Genomic DNA, 16,525 nt, shown 5'->3' with positions numbered 1-16,525 from the left:
AGTTTCTATCAATATTGTTCAGCTTGGTTCACTTTTATTTGAAGTTACTAAAAATTTCAGAATTTTTCAGAAAATAATGAAGAGATTTTTCAGGGGTTCATCGAGCCGAAACTCGAAGGAAAAGCAAAATGAATAAGTAGAGAGGCCCAAATATAATCTGCTTCGCACCACGGAGGTTCGGCCGTGTGAATGGCCTTCCGATGATTTCTTGAGAGCAGCCGAGATTTATGATGATTTTTATGAATTGGCTAAGAATGCAGGCCTCACCGACTTCCTCCGCGACCAACGCGAATAGTATCTCTTACTCACCAATAGTTTTGTGCAAAACTTCTACTATTATCCTAGGGAATCCCCTCCTTCAGTAGAGTTTCATTTATATGATGTGGTTAAGAAGATGTCACTATATGAATTTTGCAGGGTTTGCAAAATACCTTTCGAGGGTAGCTTAGAGGAACCACATCGTAGAGATGTGGACGGGTTTATTGACACTATTACTGTAGGGAAACTAGGAAAGTTTCCGATGCAAGACTCACTAGCATACATTTTCCTGTTTTACGCTACTTTGCAATATTTGCTAGTTGTTGCCTAATTGGTCGCGGAAACTATGGAAACCTTAGTGTTCCTGATATTATTATTTTCTTCCATGGTTTATTCCGTGACGACTCTGTTAGTATGGGCGGTATTATTGCTAAACAATTAAGTCTGAACCGTACAAAGGGCCCCATCTTTGGAGGTGTCTATGCTTCCTACATACTATAACATACCTATTAGGCACTATGAAAAGGAAGAAAAATTGTTGCCTACTGTTTATTTAGATTACAAGAGTATGGTAGCGCATGATTTTATTGTAAAGAATAGGGAAAGGGAGCTTAAATACAAATTGTTCTTTGATAAACATCATCCTGAGACTATTACCCTGCCTGCTCCTTCCTTGTTTGATTTATCTGCAGGCAAGTACCTTATTTCATTTGAGGCCATTCACGCCTACCGGAACCCTACATCAGCTGCGGAGCCAGAGCCGGAACCAAAATTTGATCCTCCACGACAGTCTGATTACTAGTGGGATCCGGAGGTGATTGCCAGCCATTGGCAATCTGAGTATCCATCTCAGTACGACCCCAACTACAACTTTGGATATCCGCCAGACCATCCGTGGCAATAGACCAACTTAGGCCAAAAGCCTAAGCTTGGGGGAGTACGTACTTCTCACTAACACTACATTCATGTTCACACGCTCATTGCTAGTTGTCGGTGCTCAGACTTTTTCATTGTAATATCCATGCTAGTTTATTTCTTTTTTACGCTTTCTTCTTGTGTGTTTGATAAACCTAAATAAACACCAAAAAATTAGTTGTAGCTTTTAGCTAGTTTTAATTTACATGCTTGTAGTGGTAATTAAAAAGAAAACCCAAAAAGATTTCATGTTCTTCTTTTGCTTGTTGGGAGCTTTCCCGTGTAAATAGTTTTATTTCTTTTCTTTTCTTTGGGGTCGATAGGAGAAGATCATGATTAAATTGTTGAAGTGACTCCTATATGCATTATTGTTGATTTAACCAGGAGTCCATATTGCCTTGTCTTCTCCTGTTTATTGAATACTTGCAGATTCCATCTTAGCCCAATGCACGTGCACTGTTATTATTATTCACATCATTCAGTCGTGCAAGTGAAAGGCAATTATGAAGATATATGATGGACTGATTGAGATGGGAGAAGCTGGTATGAACTCGACCTCTCTTGTTTTTGTAAATATGATTAGTTCATCATTCCTGATTTAGCCTATTATGAATAAACATGTTTGCAATGACAATTAGAGATTATAGTTTCTTATGCCATGCTTAATTAGCTAGGAGCTTATAATGGTTTACCTTGTGTGCCAACATGCTATTAAAACTAGTCGCTAACCCGTGCGAATGCACGGGCTAGCATGCAATACAGCTTTCTACGGTATGGGAATCTACAATAATTTTTGTGCAATGGATTGTCTCCTATAAAAGAACTACAAACGTACAGACAAACTAAAATTACAACTATTTAGTAATTACAAAAGATGACGATATGAAAAGGTCGCATGCATATGAAGTATAATCATTACATAACTTTTGAAATATAATCTTCAACAATATAATATTGGCTATATACAGTTTTTGCATAATGTATGAAATTATGATAATGTTATCAACGGTTACTTTCCATAATGCAAACAGTAAATTGCAAATTTACTATGTATTTAAATATAACATATAGAAACATTTCTTGCTATTTTTGCTCAGATTTCTAATGTAAACACCTAGACACAAATTTCTATTCTCATGGGAGACTTATCTTGTTCCATGTTTATTTTGACAGGTCTACACCCATATTTTAGTTATATTTTGAAATACTGAGGCTAATTAAGTTCACATTTGTACTTTTTATAGTATTAGAATTGTGAAAGCTAACATTTGATAGGTTGAAGTGATGTGTCGTTACATATTAACTTTTGTCTTGTCCGTCAAGTCTTAAAATAATCTAGTTAGTTTTTTTCTTACAATTTTTTTGATTTATCGTTAATACTAAACATAAATAATTTTGAACTGGTATATCTAGCCGGTGTTCTGAGATGGTTAAGTCAAGCAAACTTTCTCACAAAAGCAGTCAAATATAGTAATACACAATATACATTCGATATAATTCAATGAGATCGCATAATATTCCGCTGGAAAATAGACTCCACATTGTTCTTTTCACCACGACAGATCCCACAATATTCTTAAATATAGAACATTGTATTTTTTAGATCAGTGGTACTATCGCTTGTTTTTGCATATTGAATATTGCACATTTGATAAGAGAAAATGAATTTTTAGTTGTATTTTATGCAAATCACTCAAATTTCTAAATTTTGTAGTTGTAAAAGAAAGTTACAGAATAAAATAAACATTCTCTCACTTCGTATATTTATCCACAAAAATGATACAAATAGTACTTAAATATAGAATATACTATTATAAATAAGAATAGGGCCTTTTATATTTGCATGATCTAAAAAGAGCATGGTCAACAATAAAAAATCATAAGTAGGAATGGCATACCAAAGAAAATCGAAATGTGTTGTGTACATTGACCCAACATACCGTCACAACCTAAAGGATTTGAGATATCATGACTAATTCAAAAGGGAATATATTTCTGTGAATAAGTAATGGATACGTCTGACTGACCATAAACTGAATTGGCACAAACTATATATCTTAAGATAGCGTGCTGACATTATTTATATTGTTTAGGTTTCCACTATATGAAGGATAGAAATTAATAATCAAAAAACCATCTACTATAAAAAAAACCATTTACTATATGGCTAGTCACTTTAAATGGTGTAAACAATGGATGGGAAATAGTAACAGACATTTATTGAGGATACCATTGGATAAGTATAGAAACATATGAGAGATCGGATCCCATTTTGTTATCCTACAATCTCCAAAACCATTTGAAACATAAGATGTCACCTTTAAGAATTGTAATTGTAGACAATTCGGTGAATCAAAGAGGCCTTATTTTAGAGGCTAGTTAGAGAGGCGTTCTTTTATTTATTTTTATTTCTTTCCTTTTTTTTCCTCCCCATTTGTAACATACTATTATTTTAATGAAAATATACCGTAGAACTATTGTTCTATGGTTTGCGGCTAAAAAAGGCCCGTTTTTGTAAAAACATTTAGATGGATGAACCAATATTTTAGTAGACGCTCTAAACAAGAGCTCCAAGTTATTTTATTCATGGATCAAGCATCTCCTATCCCATATAAAGTGGTACTCGTCTGAGAGATACTATCAAGGTCCCTGAGAAGACTATCTATTAATATGACTCATCTTACTTACCTTGAGAGTTGCTGGGAATTAAGGCCACAAATTTTCTTTTTGCTCACCTTACATACCATCCTGGTAACGCAGAATTAACGACAAACTCTCCTTTCTAATACTTCACCAAATGTCTGCGACATAAGATGTTAAACTGGATGCTATAGAACTAATCAAAACATATCACAAGGAATCAAAAACTTAATGCACAACACACACTTACTTACGGATCAGACATGATATAGTGTCTATCATCACCTGCATGCATCCGTATTTATAAGAACTATTGGGCTGCTATATTACAGAATTTTTTCCAGCTATTTTCATTCAGGCACTGGAATTGAATATCTCATATTAAGTTATTAACTCTTTTTACTACAGCTGCATGTGCATGCCTATTATTGTACAAATATATCTTCCAGCAACCATGTTAGGCCTTATTATAGCTCTTGCGTTGTACACCTGTCCTTATCTTAAGAATCCACCTATTGTTGAAAGACAGTCTGCTTTCATGTCACTCTAAACTAATCATGTTTTACTTCGCTGCTTTTCCCTTTATTGGACACCATCTTCTCCATGTATTTCGTAAATATGCTTGTTCCTAGGCTTCCTTCATCAGCATATACACCATGTGCGCATCCTCAAATGCTACAGAAACATCCGATGCAGGTGATGTTAATACGTAGATTTTAGAAACATCCTGCCTGGGGATTTTAAATTGAGGAAAACACATCAAATATTAGCATCAGGCTAGCAATCAACCAACATGGATATTCAGAGTCGCTGTTAGGTTAGATGTCTGGTGTCTAAGACCCCTTTGCCTAAACATGACACATGGTGCTATCTGGGTAGCTCTACTGGGTCGTAGTTTTGCCGAGTGCACAAAATGGCAAAACTATGGTGCCACGTGGGATGGTCATTGACTCATCATTCGGTCTGTGTCATTTGTTTACCGAGTTACCCTTGTTCTGCACTAAACGAAGTTTTTTGCAGTTGTCTACTTAGTGCCTGTAGAAAAGAACCCGACAAAATAAACATTGTCGGCAGACGTCCAATATAGTCATGTTTTCCTAGTGCTGCCGTGTTTTTTTGGCCTTTGCCGAGTGCATTTGGCACTCAAAAAAATTGGGAATTCCAGTAGTGAGCATGTCCAGTGTCCTAATATATATTGTACATGCATAGAAATAAAAAAGTCTTTGTAAATATACTTTAAAAATTACTCTTCGCAACATGTGCGTGCCAAATTGTATATATTATATCAACCGGATTTTGTTCAAATCTCTATTGATTGATAGAATTGTGAAGACCATTAAAATTTTATATCTATATACATGAGTAGCAAAACAAATCTTCACTGTCTCAAGAAAATGAGCACAAAAGTGAATTGGTTATCCAACGTAAAGGGAAAATGTGTATTAGAGGACCAAAACAGGGAACAAATAGTTTTGAAAAGCCATAAGTTTTGACATACATGTATTGAATCCAACAACTCAGCAGCCTTGTTATAATCATTTCTGAATTTATAAAGTCAGAAGAAATAAAATCGATAAGCTAAGAAATTATGCAGTTGGGAGTGCATTTATAGAAGTCTGAATAATGTGAATAATATAATGGCGAAAGTAGCAGGAGCAACAGTGTTACATATCTCGGGGAAGTTCTTTTAACAATCTCAAAGGACAATTGGCGCAAAATAACCATAGGTATTTAGCCTTGTTGGCGAATTGGTCAAGAAATTAAGAAGACAAACTGAACATACACATGTTTTAGTTGAGCGAAATGTGTGGAAAATATGATGAAATAACTTGTTTAAGTGAACATCATCAGATCAAGTGTATAATGGCAGGTAGGGGTGAGTGCATGCTATAGAAACTGAAACGCTACATACATGTACACTTAAGAGCATCCATGTTGGACTGTCTTCCATAGGTAATTGATAGAATTATGCTCCAGTGTACCTGCATATGTCTGTACATAGCATAAATGTGAATTTTGAAGTGCATTGTTCAATAAGTGGAACTTAAAAATCAGAAGATACTTTATGTTGGAGCAACATATGGTTTTTATGGTGTTTCCAAATCACGTGCCACAACTTTCAGACTGCAATTCCATTTGTGATTCATGGCAGGAATTAGATGGCATTTAGCAAAATGTGCACATGTGAAAAAGGGAAGACCCGATCGGACCTGAATTCATCTAGTGATAATAAATATATATGAAATCTGGAAGATAGTAATGATGGGTTACGTTAGCCGTAGAAGCAGACCTGCAATTATTCTGATTTGAAGGAAAAACATCAAACACATGCTATCCAATTTCTAACTTAGTAATAAGATAAAACAAAACAGAGATGCTGTCATTTGGAAAATTACCAGTCATTGGCTTCAAACTGCGGTTAGTGCATCTACACCTTGGATCCATAAACCATCGTGGCCTAGAAACTTTCAGAAAATTAATACTACAATTCAGCTGGAGCACAAAATCAGAATGTTATATGTCTAACATAGCATGATTCTTTTAGTTGTTTTCGACAAATCATAGTGTTCATGCTTACCCTGCTGTTGCGCTGAGTGGATGGTCAATGTCTTTGCGAGATAATTGTTCTTCAAGATTACCTTCCCTCCATGGGACAGCATGGTCAACATCCACCATTTGCGACGGCACCAACCACAACAGGAGCTCCGTCCTTCTCCATATCCCCCGCCCCCTGCCCATCTTGGTTGAGTGATTGAGAAAACTATGATTGGGGAAGCCAAATCACAGCAGAGAGTCAATGATAGGGTCAATTAGTGAGAAAATAGAGATCCCCCCGTATTGGAAGGATTGGAGTTGTACTTGGATGTGTCTTTTTCTACATATAAGGTACATGTTTCTTTTCTGTGCGCTACAGAAAGATTTTTTTTTTTGTTTTTTGAGGGATCTAGAACACTGATTTTATTTTGCCATGGCAATCATCAGCTTCAAGAAGACACACGATAAAGGAGATTGAATCCCTAGACAACATTATTAAAGGGCACGATGACAACAACTGAATCTGAACTGGCAAAAAGAAATTCAAAACAAATTAGTGTGAGGACTGAGAAGACGAACCTGAAAAGAATTGAATCCAGACCGGCAAAAAGAAATTGAAAATAAATCAGTGCAAGGACTGAGAATACGAACCTGATCTAGATGAGGAAAATAATTTTACTGTAATAAGCTCCATGAGCGCAGGAGATGGATGCCCTAAATTCCTTGCTGCAATTTGGGAGAGACACGATCTGTTTCCATGTGGAGATAAGCGCAGAATCCATGCACTAACGTTCTTGGTGCAAATTTGCAATTGGGAGAGACACAGATCTGCTTGTGGAGAGGAAGAGAGATGAGAGTTTGAGGGAGAGAGAGAGACATGAGAGATTGAGAGTGGGATCGATGACCAACTTCGTTGTTCCAATCTAAGAGAGACCTGGGTCTCTTTTCCATGAGAATATGAATAGAGACGTGAGAGATAATATGGCTACTTTAGATTTTTTTTTACCGGGAAAGGAAGAATCGGTGGATGTACACCGCTCCTAATTTTTCATTAACGTGAGAATTAATAGGTGTCTTTTTTCCCAGAGAGCAATAGATAGATTAGATCTACACCGTAATAACTCGGTCCCATCAGATTAACGGCTCCTAATTACTGATTAACGTGGGAATTTGTAGGGAGTCTAGGATTAGTATAGGTATATAGAGGTATAGATAGATAGATGGTTGTGATGTGGTATGATAGGGTGGTATCCTCTTTGAACGATTCGAGTGGCTTGACTTGGCACATGTTCACGCATGTAGTTGAAACAAAATCAACATAGCCTCTATGATATTTATGTTGATGGTGCATTATATCCTGCTCATGCTTGCATTCGGTGTTGATTAATTTTAATGCATGCATGTTCATGGCTGTTGTCGCTCTCTAGCTGGTCGCTTCCCAGTCTTTTACTAGCCTTCACCTGTACTAAGCGGGAATACTGCTTGTGCATCCAATCCCATAAACCCCAAAGTTATTCCATATGAGTCCACTATACCTTCCTATATGTGGTATCTACCTGCCGTTCCAAGTAAATTTGTATGTGCCAAACTCTAAACCTTCAAATAAACATTCTGTTTTGTATGCTCGAATAGCTCATGTATCAACTAGGGCTGTTCGTATCTTCCATGTTAGGCGGGTTATTCTCAAGAGGTGTGGACTCCGCTCCTCACTCACAAGAAAATGGCTGGCCACCGAGATGCACAGTCCCATGCTTCATGCAAATCAAATTAAAATAATTGCAAACAAAACTCCCCCGGGACTGTTGTTAGTTGGAGGCAATCGTTGTTTTGAGCAAGCCATGGATTGATGCCTGTTGGTGGAGGGGGAGTATAAACTTTACCATTCTGTTTGGGAACCGCCTATAATGTGTGTAGCATGGAAGATATTGCCATCTCTTGTTTGTTATGTTGACAATGAAAGTATACCGCTCAAAATATTATTCATCTCTATTTCAAAATCGAGCTCTGGCACCTCTACAAATCCCTACTTCCCTCTGCGAAGGGCCTATCTATTTACTTTTATGTTGAGTCATCACCCTCTTATTAAAAGAACCAGTTGGAGAGCACCGCTGTCATTTGCATTCATTACTGTTAGTTTACATTGAGTATGACTTGACTGGATCTCTTTCACCATGAATTACAATGTCTAGTCAGTCCTTGATCTTTAAAGGTGCTCTGCATTTATGTTTTGCGGTCTCAGAAAGGGCTAGCGAGATACCATCTTGTTATATCATATTATGATTGTTTTGAGAAAGTGTTGTCATCCGAGATTTATTATTATTGCTCGCTAGTTGATTATGCCATTGATATGAGTAAACATGAGACCTAAGTGTTATTGTGAATGTGGTTAGTTCATAATCTTTGCTGAAAACATGAATGCTGGCTTTACATATTTACAACAACAAGAGCAAACAGAGTTTGTATAAGTTTTTCTTTATCACCTTCAGTTTGTCAACTGAATTGCTTGAGGACAAGCAAAGGTTCAAGCTTGGGGGAATTGATACGTCTCCATCGTATCTACTTTTCCAAACACTTTTGCCCTTGTTTTGGACTCTAACTTGCATGATTTGAATGGAACTAACCCGGACTGACGTTGTTTTCAGCAGAATTGCCATGGTGTTATTTATGTGCAAAAACAAAAGTTCTCGGAATGACCGCTACCTCTTGAGCACTGCGTTGTTTTTCCCTGAAGAGGAAGGGATGATCCAGAAAAGTAGCGTAAGTATTTCCTCAGTTTTTGAGAACCAAGGTATCAATCTAGTAGGTGGCTACATGCGAGTCCCTCGTACCTGCACAAAACAAATAATTCCTTGCAACCAACGCGAATAGGGGTTGTCAATCCCTACACGGCCACTTGCGAGAGTGAGATCTGATAGATATGATAAGATAATATTTCTGATATTTTTGTGATAAAGATGCAAAGTAAAATAAAGGCAAAGTAAAAAAGCAAAGGAAATAACTAAGCAGTAGGAGATTAATATGATAAAGATAGACCCGGGGGCCATAGGTTTCACTAGTGGCTTCTCTCGAGAGCATAATTATTCTATGGTGGGTGAACAAATTACTGTAGAGAAATTGACAAAATTGAGCATAGTTATGAGAATATCTAGCTATGATCATGTATATAGGCATCACGTCCACTAGTGCAGAACCAGGCAATAGCACCGGTTCGTAAGGCCCTTTAGTGCCGGTTTGGTAACCGATGCTAAAATGTAGGCACTAAAGGCCACCCCCCCTTTAGTACCGGTTCAGCATGAACCGGTGCTAAAGGGCAACCACGTGGCATGAGCCAGCTTCGGGGGCAGGGAGCCCTTTAGTACCGGTTGGTGTCACCAATCGGTATTAAAATGTTGGGGGGGTTTTGGGTTTATGATTTATTTTTCATTTAATTTTGTGTTTTCCATTTAATTATTTTTCGTTTGCTGGTATTTTATGATACTACATATTGTACACGTTATGCATATATATAAATAGAATTTCTAGTAGAACCGATCATAATATATATATCATCGAATGTCTCACAACCACCATTAATTAATTCACACATATATATACACATGTATATATATATACAATTTCTCCTAATTGGTGCCTTCGGAGCCAGTGGCATTAGCCTAGCTAATTGGTGCCTTCGGAGCACGATAACAATTGGAAGTGGTTCATGGGGGCGGTAGCGGGTAATAGTATTCTCCTTTGGGATCTATGACCTGGTCAAGCAAAAATCCCTCTATTTCCTCTTGAATTGCTTCTATGCGGTCCTGTGCTAGGAGCTTGTCCCACACCTCTTTGAACTGTTAAGAAGGAGATCAATATGCATGTGTATTAGTTGTGTGACTAGATATCGATAATGGTGTAAAAATTGTGAATAGTGTTCTCACAATCGATATCGTACCCACTCCTGTCTTTGAGATTTGCTCCTTTCGGACGCCATCATGCGAATGTGCTCGCAAACGTAGTATGCACATAGATCATTCCCCGGCGCCTGCTTCAGGGCCTTTATGAGAATGGAATTTGATCAGATAATAATTAATCAAGCATGATAATTAAAGAGATGGCAGCTAGCTAGTACTACTTAATTACTTACCTTGGGTCGATACCATTTCAGATTTTGTTTCCATGGGCCTGGAGTGACCCTGATAAACTTTTCCCAAGCCCTGCCACGCCGACAAAGAAAATGAATAAATGGGTTATTAAATAGTTGTTATTAGGAAATGACGAGCTAATTAAATAAGCCGAGATATAGTTAATAATGATTGAAATTACCTGTTGACTATCCCCTTCACGATGGTGTAGTCACTTGCTTTCTTAAGTAGTGAGTCTAGTACTTCAACTGTTCCTTCATCAACTTTAATGATTAACAAGATCAAGTGAAATCTGCATGCACACACGTTTGCATGTCTTAATTAAGCAGGCATATGTAAGAAAAAACATGTAGCTATAGCTAGTAGGGAAAAACAGAATTTGTAGTACAAGACAGTGTGACTCACTGGAAGTTGTAAGGAAGTAGTATATCTTCATTGTATTTGAGTTCCTTGAAGAACTGTAGCATGCTTTCCTCTACACTTTTTTCGTGATATGGATCTATTTTCCATGTGTATTCATTAATGGTATTTGGGTCAACGAACCCAATGCCATAGCGTCCACCTTTTTTCATTTCATAAATCTTCATCCTGCATAATACCACAAAAAAGAATATAGTGAGGATAATTATAGGTAATGATTGATCAAAATGATCACTACAGCTAGCTTGAGACTTAAATTACAGAAAGAAATCACTTACAGACAATAGCAACTGAGGATAGATTTGTCGAGTGCGTCTTTATTGTATAGCTGAAATAGTTCTGAATACTCAACGGTCACAGCTTTCTCATGGTAGTAATGCTCCTTGTTGACATTCACCATGAGGGACTCTCGATTGGAAATCTTGGTAATGTCCATGTACCATTGATGCAATTCATACATTCTCGTTGGGAGCTTATTGACCTCCTCTGGCTCGACCAAAGGTTGGCCCCGGGCATATTTCCGTTTTATTTCCTCCTCTCTAGTCGGAGACATGGGCTCGATATCGAGGAGTTGTCCAACAGTGATCCCGATCGATTCAGCCTGCGCAATATGCTCCTCGGTTATTACCACATCACCCACCCCGGGAACGTTAACGGTTTGCCCACAATAATATTGGGTGCACCTACTCTCATGTGTTGTTGGCACAACAAGCGGGGGGATTGATTGCGCCGCCTGTTCTCCCAGCTGGGGAACGGTTTTACCGCTCCTTTTGCCAGATGATTTGCTCAAGCTCGAGCTCGCCTCTTTCTGTAGACGTGCTCGATTTAACTTCCTGAGGTGGCGCTCATAGTCTGTGTCAACAGGCTTGGGAGCTGGTGGTCTAGCCATACGAATGAAGTGGTCAATCTTTTCCACAGGCACTTTCTCCCTTGGCAGCGGTGGCGGTTTCGGTGCAAAATGGGCTTCCACCTCGGCCTTCGATATGGCTACGTTTTCCTCCTCGGACTTGTCGTAAGGCCTCTGCGGAAGAGGCGCGAGGCTTGGACCATATTGAAATCGCTTGCCTCCGCCTGTACCTGCAGTACTACCATGACTTGTACCGCTACGCACCATAGCTGAGGCGGCTCTCTTCCATGATTGCTGAGGTGGCGAAGACGGCTGATGTGGCTGAGTTGGAGGAGGAGGAGTGGCCTGAAGCTATGCCGGAATTGGAGGAGGAGTGGCCTAAAGCTGTGCCGGACTTGGAGGAGGAGTGGCCTGACGCTTTGCCGGACTTGGAGGAGGAGTGGCCTGAAGCTGTGCCGGACTTGGAGGAGTGGCCTGATGCGTTGGTGGACTTGGAGGAGCGGGAGTCTGCTGACTCGGTGGCGGACTGCGACGAGGAGTCAGATGACGCGGTGTCGGTGGCCTTCGAAAGATGATGCAATCCTTTCTCCATAGGATGATACGATGGTTGGCCTCTCCTAGTGTGTGCTCATCGTCACCTCTAGGAATGTCAAGCTCTAGCCCTGAATATTGGTCCACCACCTCATCAACCAAGACACGAGCATAGCCCGCTGGAATCAGGTTGCAATGGAAGGTTGCCTCGGGGGGATTCTTAAAAGCAAGGGCGTCCGCCACCTTCATGGATATGTTCTTCATTTTGAAGTGTAGCTCGCAGTTAGTGTTCTCCATGATGTCATCCACAGGGTAGCTATCCAGCAATGCGTCGCCCGGGGCGGAACCCACGCTGCTTCTCGGCATGGATGGGACGGTGCTATCCATTGGTGGATCATCCGCTAGCTGCTGAGACCCCCTTTGCTGGCTAAGTGAGTCGATTTGCTCCTGCTGCCACTGGAATTTGATTGCCAAGTCTGCGTGCGCTGATTCTAGGCCTTGAAGGCGTTCATAGTCTAGCTTCCTCTGCTCCTCCTCCATCTTCCTCTTCTTCTCCTCCGCAATCTTCTTTCTCGCACGGGTTCTGTAGTCAGCGTTCCAGTCCGAAAACCCCTCATACCACGGAATAGAGCTCATGCCTCATGTTCTTCCCAGGTGTTCAGGATTTCCCAGGGCATGCGTAAGCTCGCCATTCTCTCTGTTGGGCTCGAACAACCCCGATCGAGCCTCTTCTATTGCATCAAGTAGCTTATCTTCGGCTCCGTCCAGACATGCCATCTTCGAAACTTTGCTTGTCTTCGGGTCCAACTCCCCTCCATGCGCATAGAACCAAGTCCTGCACCTGGGGGGCCAGCTCAATGTTTTTGAGTGACACATGCATCCAACATCTCTTTCTCAGACTTATCCCACTTAGGCATTCCCACCGCATAGCCACCTGGCCCCAACTTATGGAACTTATCCTTTTTTGTGGCATTGGCCTTGTTTATTCTGAACCGTTCCTTAGATAATTCCGAATCCTTGAATTTCACGAAATCGTCCCAATGAGCACTTTGCTTCTCTAGTGTTCCCTCGAATACTGGAGTCTTCCTTCCTCCCTTGACGTACTTGGCCCATTCACGAATCTTGTGGTTCTTGAATGCAACCGCCATCTTCCTAAGAGCAGCGTCCTTGACTTTCTCCACATCTGCATTTGTGAAATGATCTGGTAGGGTGAAATGTTCCATGAGCGTTTCCCAAAGCAAATGTTTCTGTCTGTCGTCGACAAAAGTAACTCCTGGACATGGCTTTGCTGGCTCTCTCCATTCTTGAAGGGAGATCGGGAGTTGGTCCTTCACAAGAACTCCGCACTGATGAATGAACTTGTCCGCAATCTTCTTAGGCGCTAATGGTTCGCCATTAGGTCTGATTGCCTTGATATTGTACTTTACGCCCTCCTTCAGCTTTTTCTTCGGGCCTCGTTTCGTCCTGTTGCCTGAAGATTTGCTCGATCCGGATGGCTAAAAAAAGAAAGATCGATTCATTAATATATCTTCAAGTCATTTAAAACATGTGATGATCACCAGATGCCTGCTTATATAAATATATATACCTCGTCGGTCTTTGTTGTTTCAAGATCAACATTTTCTTCGTCATGTTCATAGTTCATGACTTCATCAATTCGGTCGTCGCGATCGAATATCATATCACCCTCCCCGGTGTTGTTTAGATATTCAGAGCCGTCATAATCTTCTTCATTCTGATCATCATCTGGCCCGCGAGGATTGCGTATGATATTGAACAGGGCCTCTTCTCCCTCTCTGTCGGTATTGTCCGCCATAGGTTTTGTTTAACTAATCCAAAAGAAATATATTCAAATTGCAATGCATGGATGCAATCAATTAATAAGGAGAACTGAATCAATCATAGTACATAATAAGCATCATCGAATATAATCTCGAATACGTCGTCTCGAATAATAGATATAATCTCGAATACATCGTCTCGAATAATAGGTATAATCTCGAATACATTGTCTCAAATAATATATAATCTCAAATACATCGTCGGATCATGCGGCGCGGGCGGTGGACACCCAAAGAGAAGGAACCCTCACAGGATCATAGCTGAAGTGAGATCCCTGAAGAAACTGCCAGGTATTGGAGAACCTGCCGCCCTCTAACACAACCATGTAGCGATGGACGTGCTCGTCCTCCTCCCTGACACGACGACGTACCACCTCCGGCGGGGCCGGCTCCCTCCGCACCGAAACTGGCCCACGCAAACGACACCAAACGAGATCAGGGTCGACGACCGGGGCCGGGTTCCTCATCAAGTGGCGCGCCCCTCCAGGCAGCACCTCCCAGTGCTAGCTCGGCGGAGCCCAGTCCCGGACATGGGTCAACCGGACGTCGTCGCGGACGGGTCGACGGCGAGGATGCGGGCCGGGCATCGTCGAGAACAAATACTAGCTATATGCCCGCAAAAAGTAACATTTTTTTAATGATTGGATTTTGATAACTAAAATTTCTAACATTTTTATATAACTAGCATTCCTATAACATTTCTAACAATGCTATATAACTAACATTTCTATAACATTTCTAATATTTCTATAACTAAAAAACAGAAAAAAAAATTATAACATTTATATATATATAACTAACATTTGTATAACATTTCTAATATTTCTATAACTAAAAAAAAGAAAAATTTCTAACTTTTTTATAACTATTTCTATAACTAAAAAAAGAAAAATTTCTAACTTCTTTATAACTATTTCTATATCTAAAAAACAGACAAATTTCTAACAATTCTAATATTTCTATAACATTTCTAACAATGCTATATAACTAACTATTTCTATAACTAAACAAAGAAAAATTTCTAACATTTTTATAACTATTTCTATAACTAAAAAACTAAAAAAATGTATGTGTGTGTGTGTGCTCACCGGCGAGGCGAGAGGCGACGGGGACGGTGATGGGCGCGGCGACGACGGGGATGGCGACGACGGGGGCAGGGACGGGGCGGCGACAACGGGGACGGGCCGGGGCGGCGACAACGGGGATGGGGTGGCGATGACGGGGACGGGGACGACGCGGGACGGGACGGGACGGCGCGGCGGTGACGACGGGGATGGGGACGACGGGGCGGCGACGACGGGGACGGGGGCGGCGACGGGGGCGGCGACGAGGGATATGGAGATGGGGGCGGCGGGCGACGGGGCAGAGGAGAAGAAGCAGATGAGAAACTGAAATTTTTGAAGTGTTTAGTTATATAGGATGGACCTTTAGTACCGGTTGGAGCCACCAACCGGTACTAAAGGCCTGTTTTGGCCACGCCAAGCGGCGGGAACCGCACACCCTTTAGTACCGGGTGTTGGCTCCAACCGATACTAAAGGGGGGGGCTTTAGTACCGGTTGGAGCCACCACCCGGTACTAAAGGGGGTGCGCTGGCAAGGTGCGGTGCAGCAAGTTTAGTCCCACCTCGCTAGCCGAGGGGCGTCCGCACTGGTTTATAACCCCGTGCGTTAGCTCTCTCGAGCTCCTCTCCAAAGCAGGCCTACTGGGCCTACATGTTCTGTGTTGCCCTGTGGGCCTACTGGGCCTTTGCGGGCCTGCATCCTGGCCCAACAACAGGTTGGGTTTCTAGTCGTATGAAGGCCGCTCTGGCCCAGTAGGCGGGCTTCTTTATTTTTTTTGCTTTATTTATTTTTGAGTTGTTTTTTGTGTATTTAGAGTTTCTTTGTGAATATTTTTGCTTTAGGTACAAAAAATTACAAACTTTCTGTTAGTGCCTGTAGTTTTCAAATTTGAATAGTTTAAATTTTGAATTATTTGAAATTAGTGTGAATCACTAGTTTGTGAATAACTTAACTTTAAAAATCAGTAAAGGCATGAAAGAATTTGTTTGCACATAAAATTTCTTCGCGTTTCAAATGCCAAAACACATAACTACCCTAACTATTACAGAGATTCCCTCCTGGGTGTGAAACACAGAAGAAAGTGGTGATAGTGAAGCCGATCACATCCCAGATCTTTCGGTGTGAAACTTTTTCTTCGCGTGTGTCCCTTTGCGCCGTAACCATGGAAAATCTTCATCATTTAACGGGATGCTCGGGTCAATATTCACTGTGAATGGAGCAATTTCATCAAACTTTTCATAATCTTCTGACATGTCTGTCTTGTCATCCACTCCCACGATGTTCCTCTTCCCAGAAAGAGCTATGTGCCGCTTTGGCTCATTGTACAATGTATTCGCTTCCTTATATTTTATTTT

At 40.6% G+C, this 16,525-nt stretch overlaps 1 protein-coding gene across 1 annotated transcript; it reads right to left on the bottom strand.

Annotated features, from left to right (window-relative positions):
- Positions 1–4,331: 4,331 nt before the first annotated feature.
- Positions 4,332–7,042, bottom strand: LOC147958411 (uncharacterized). Its single transcript, XM_087538015.1, has 5 exons — positions 7,000–7,042; positions 6,392–6,574; positions 6,210–6,278; positions 5,726–5,803; positions 4,332–4,488 (listed from the first exon to the last, which is right to left on the bottom strand). The coding sequence occupies exons 1-5, from the start codon at positions 7,040–7,042 to the stop codon at positions 4,442–4,444; spliced, it is 420 nt and encodes a 139-aa protein (XP_087394141.1). The 3' UTR covers positions 4,332–4,441.
- Between the last annotated feature and the right edge of the window lie 9,483 nt (positions 7,043–16,525).

This window comes from Triticum urartu, chromosome 7A (assembly GCF_056163025.1).
Source record: "Triticum urartu cultivar PI428250 chromosome 7A, HENAU_Tu73, whole genome shotgun sequence".
NCBI classification, from domain to species: Eukaryota; Viridiplantae; Streptophyta; class Magnoliopsida; order Poales; family Poaceae; genus Triticum; species Triticum urartu.
This window is presented reverse-complemented; position numbering and strand designations above follow the sequence as displayed.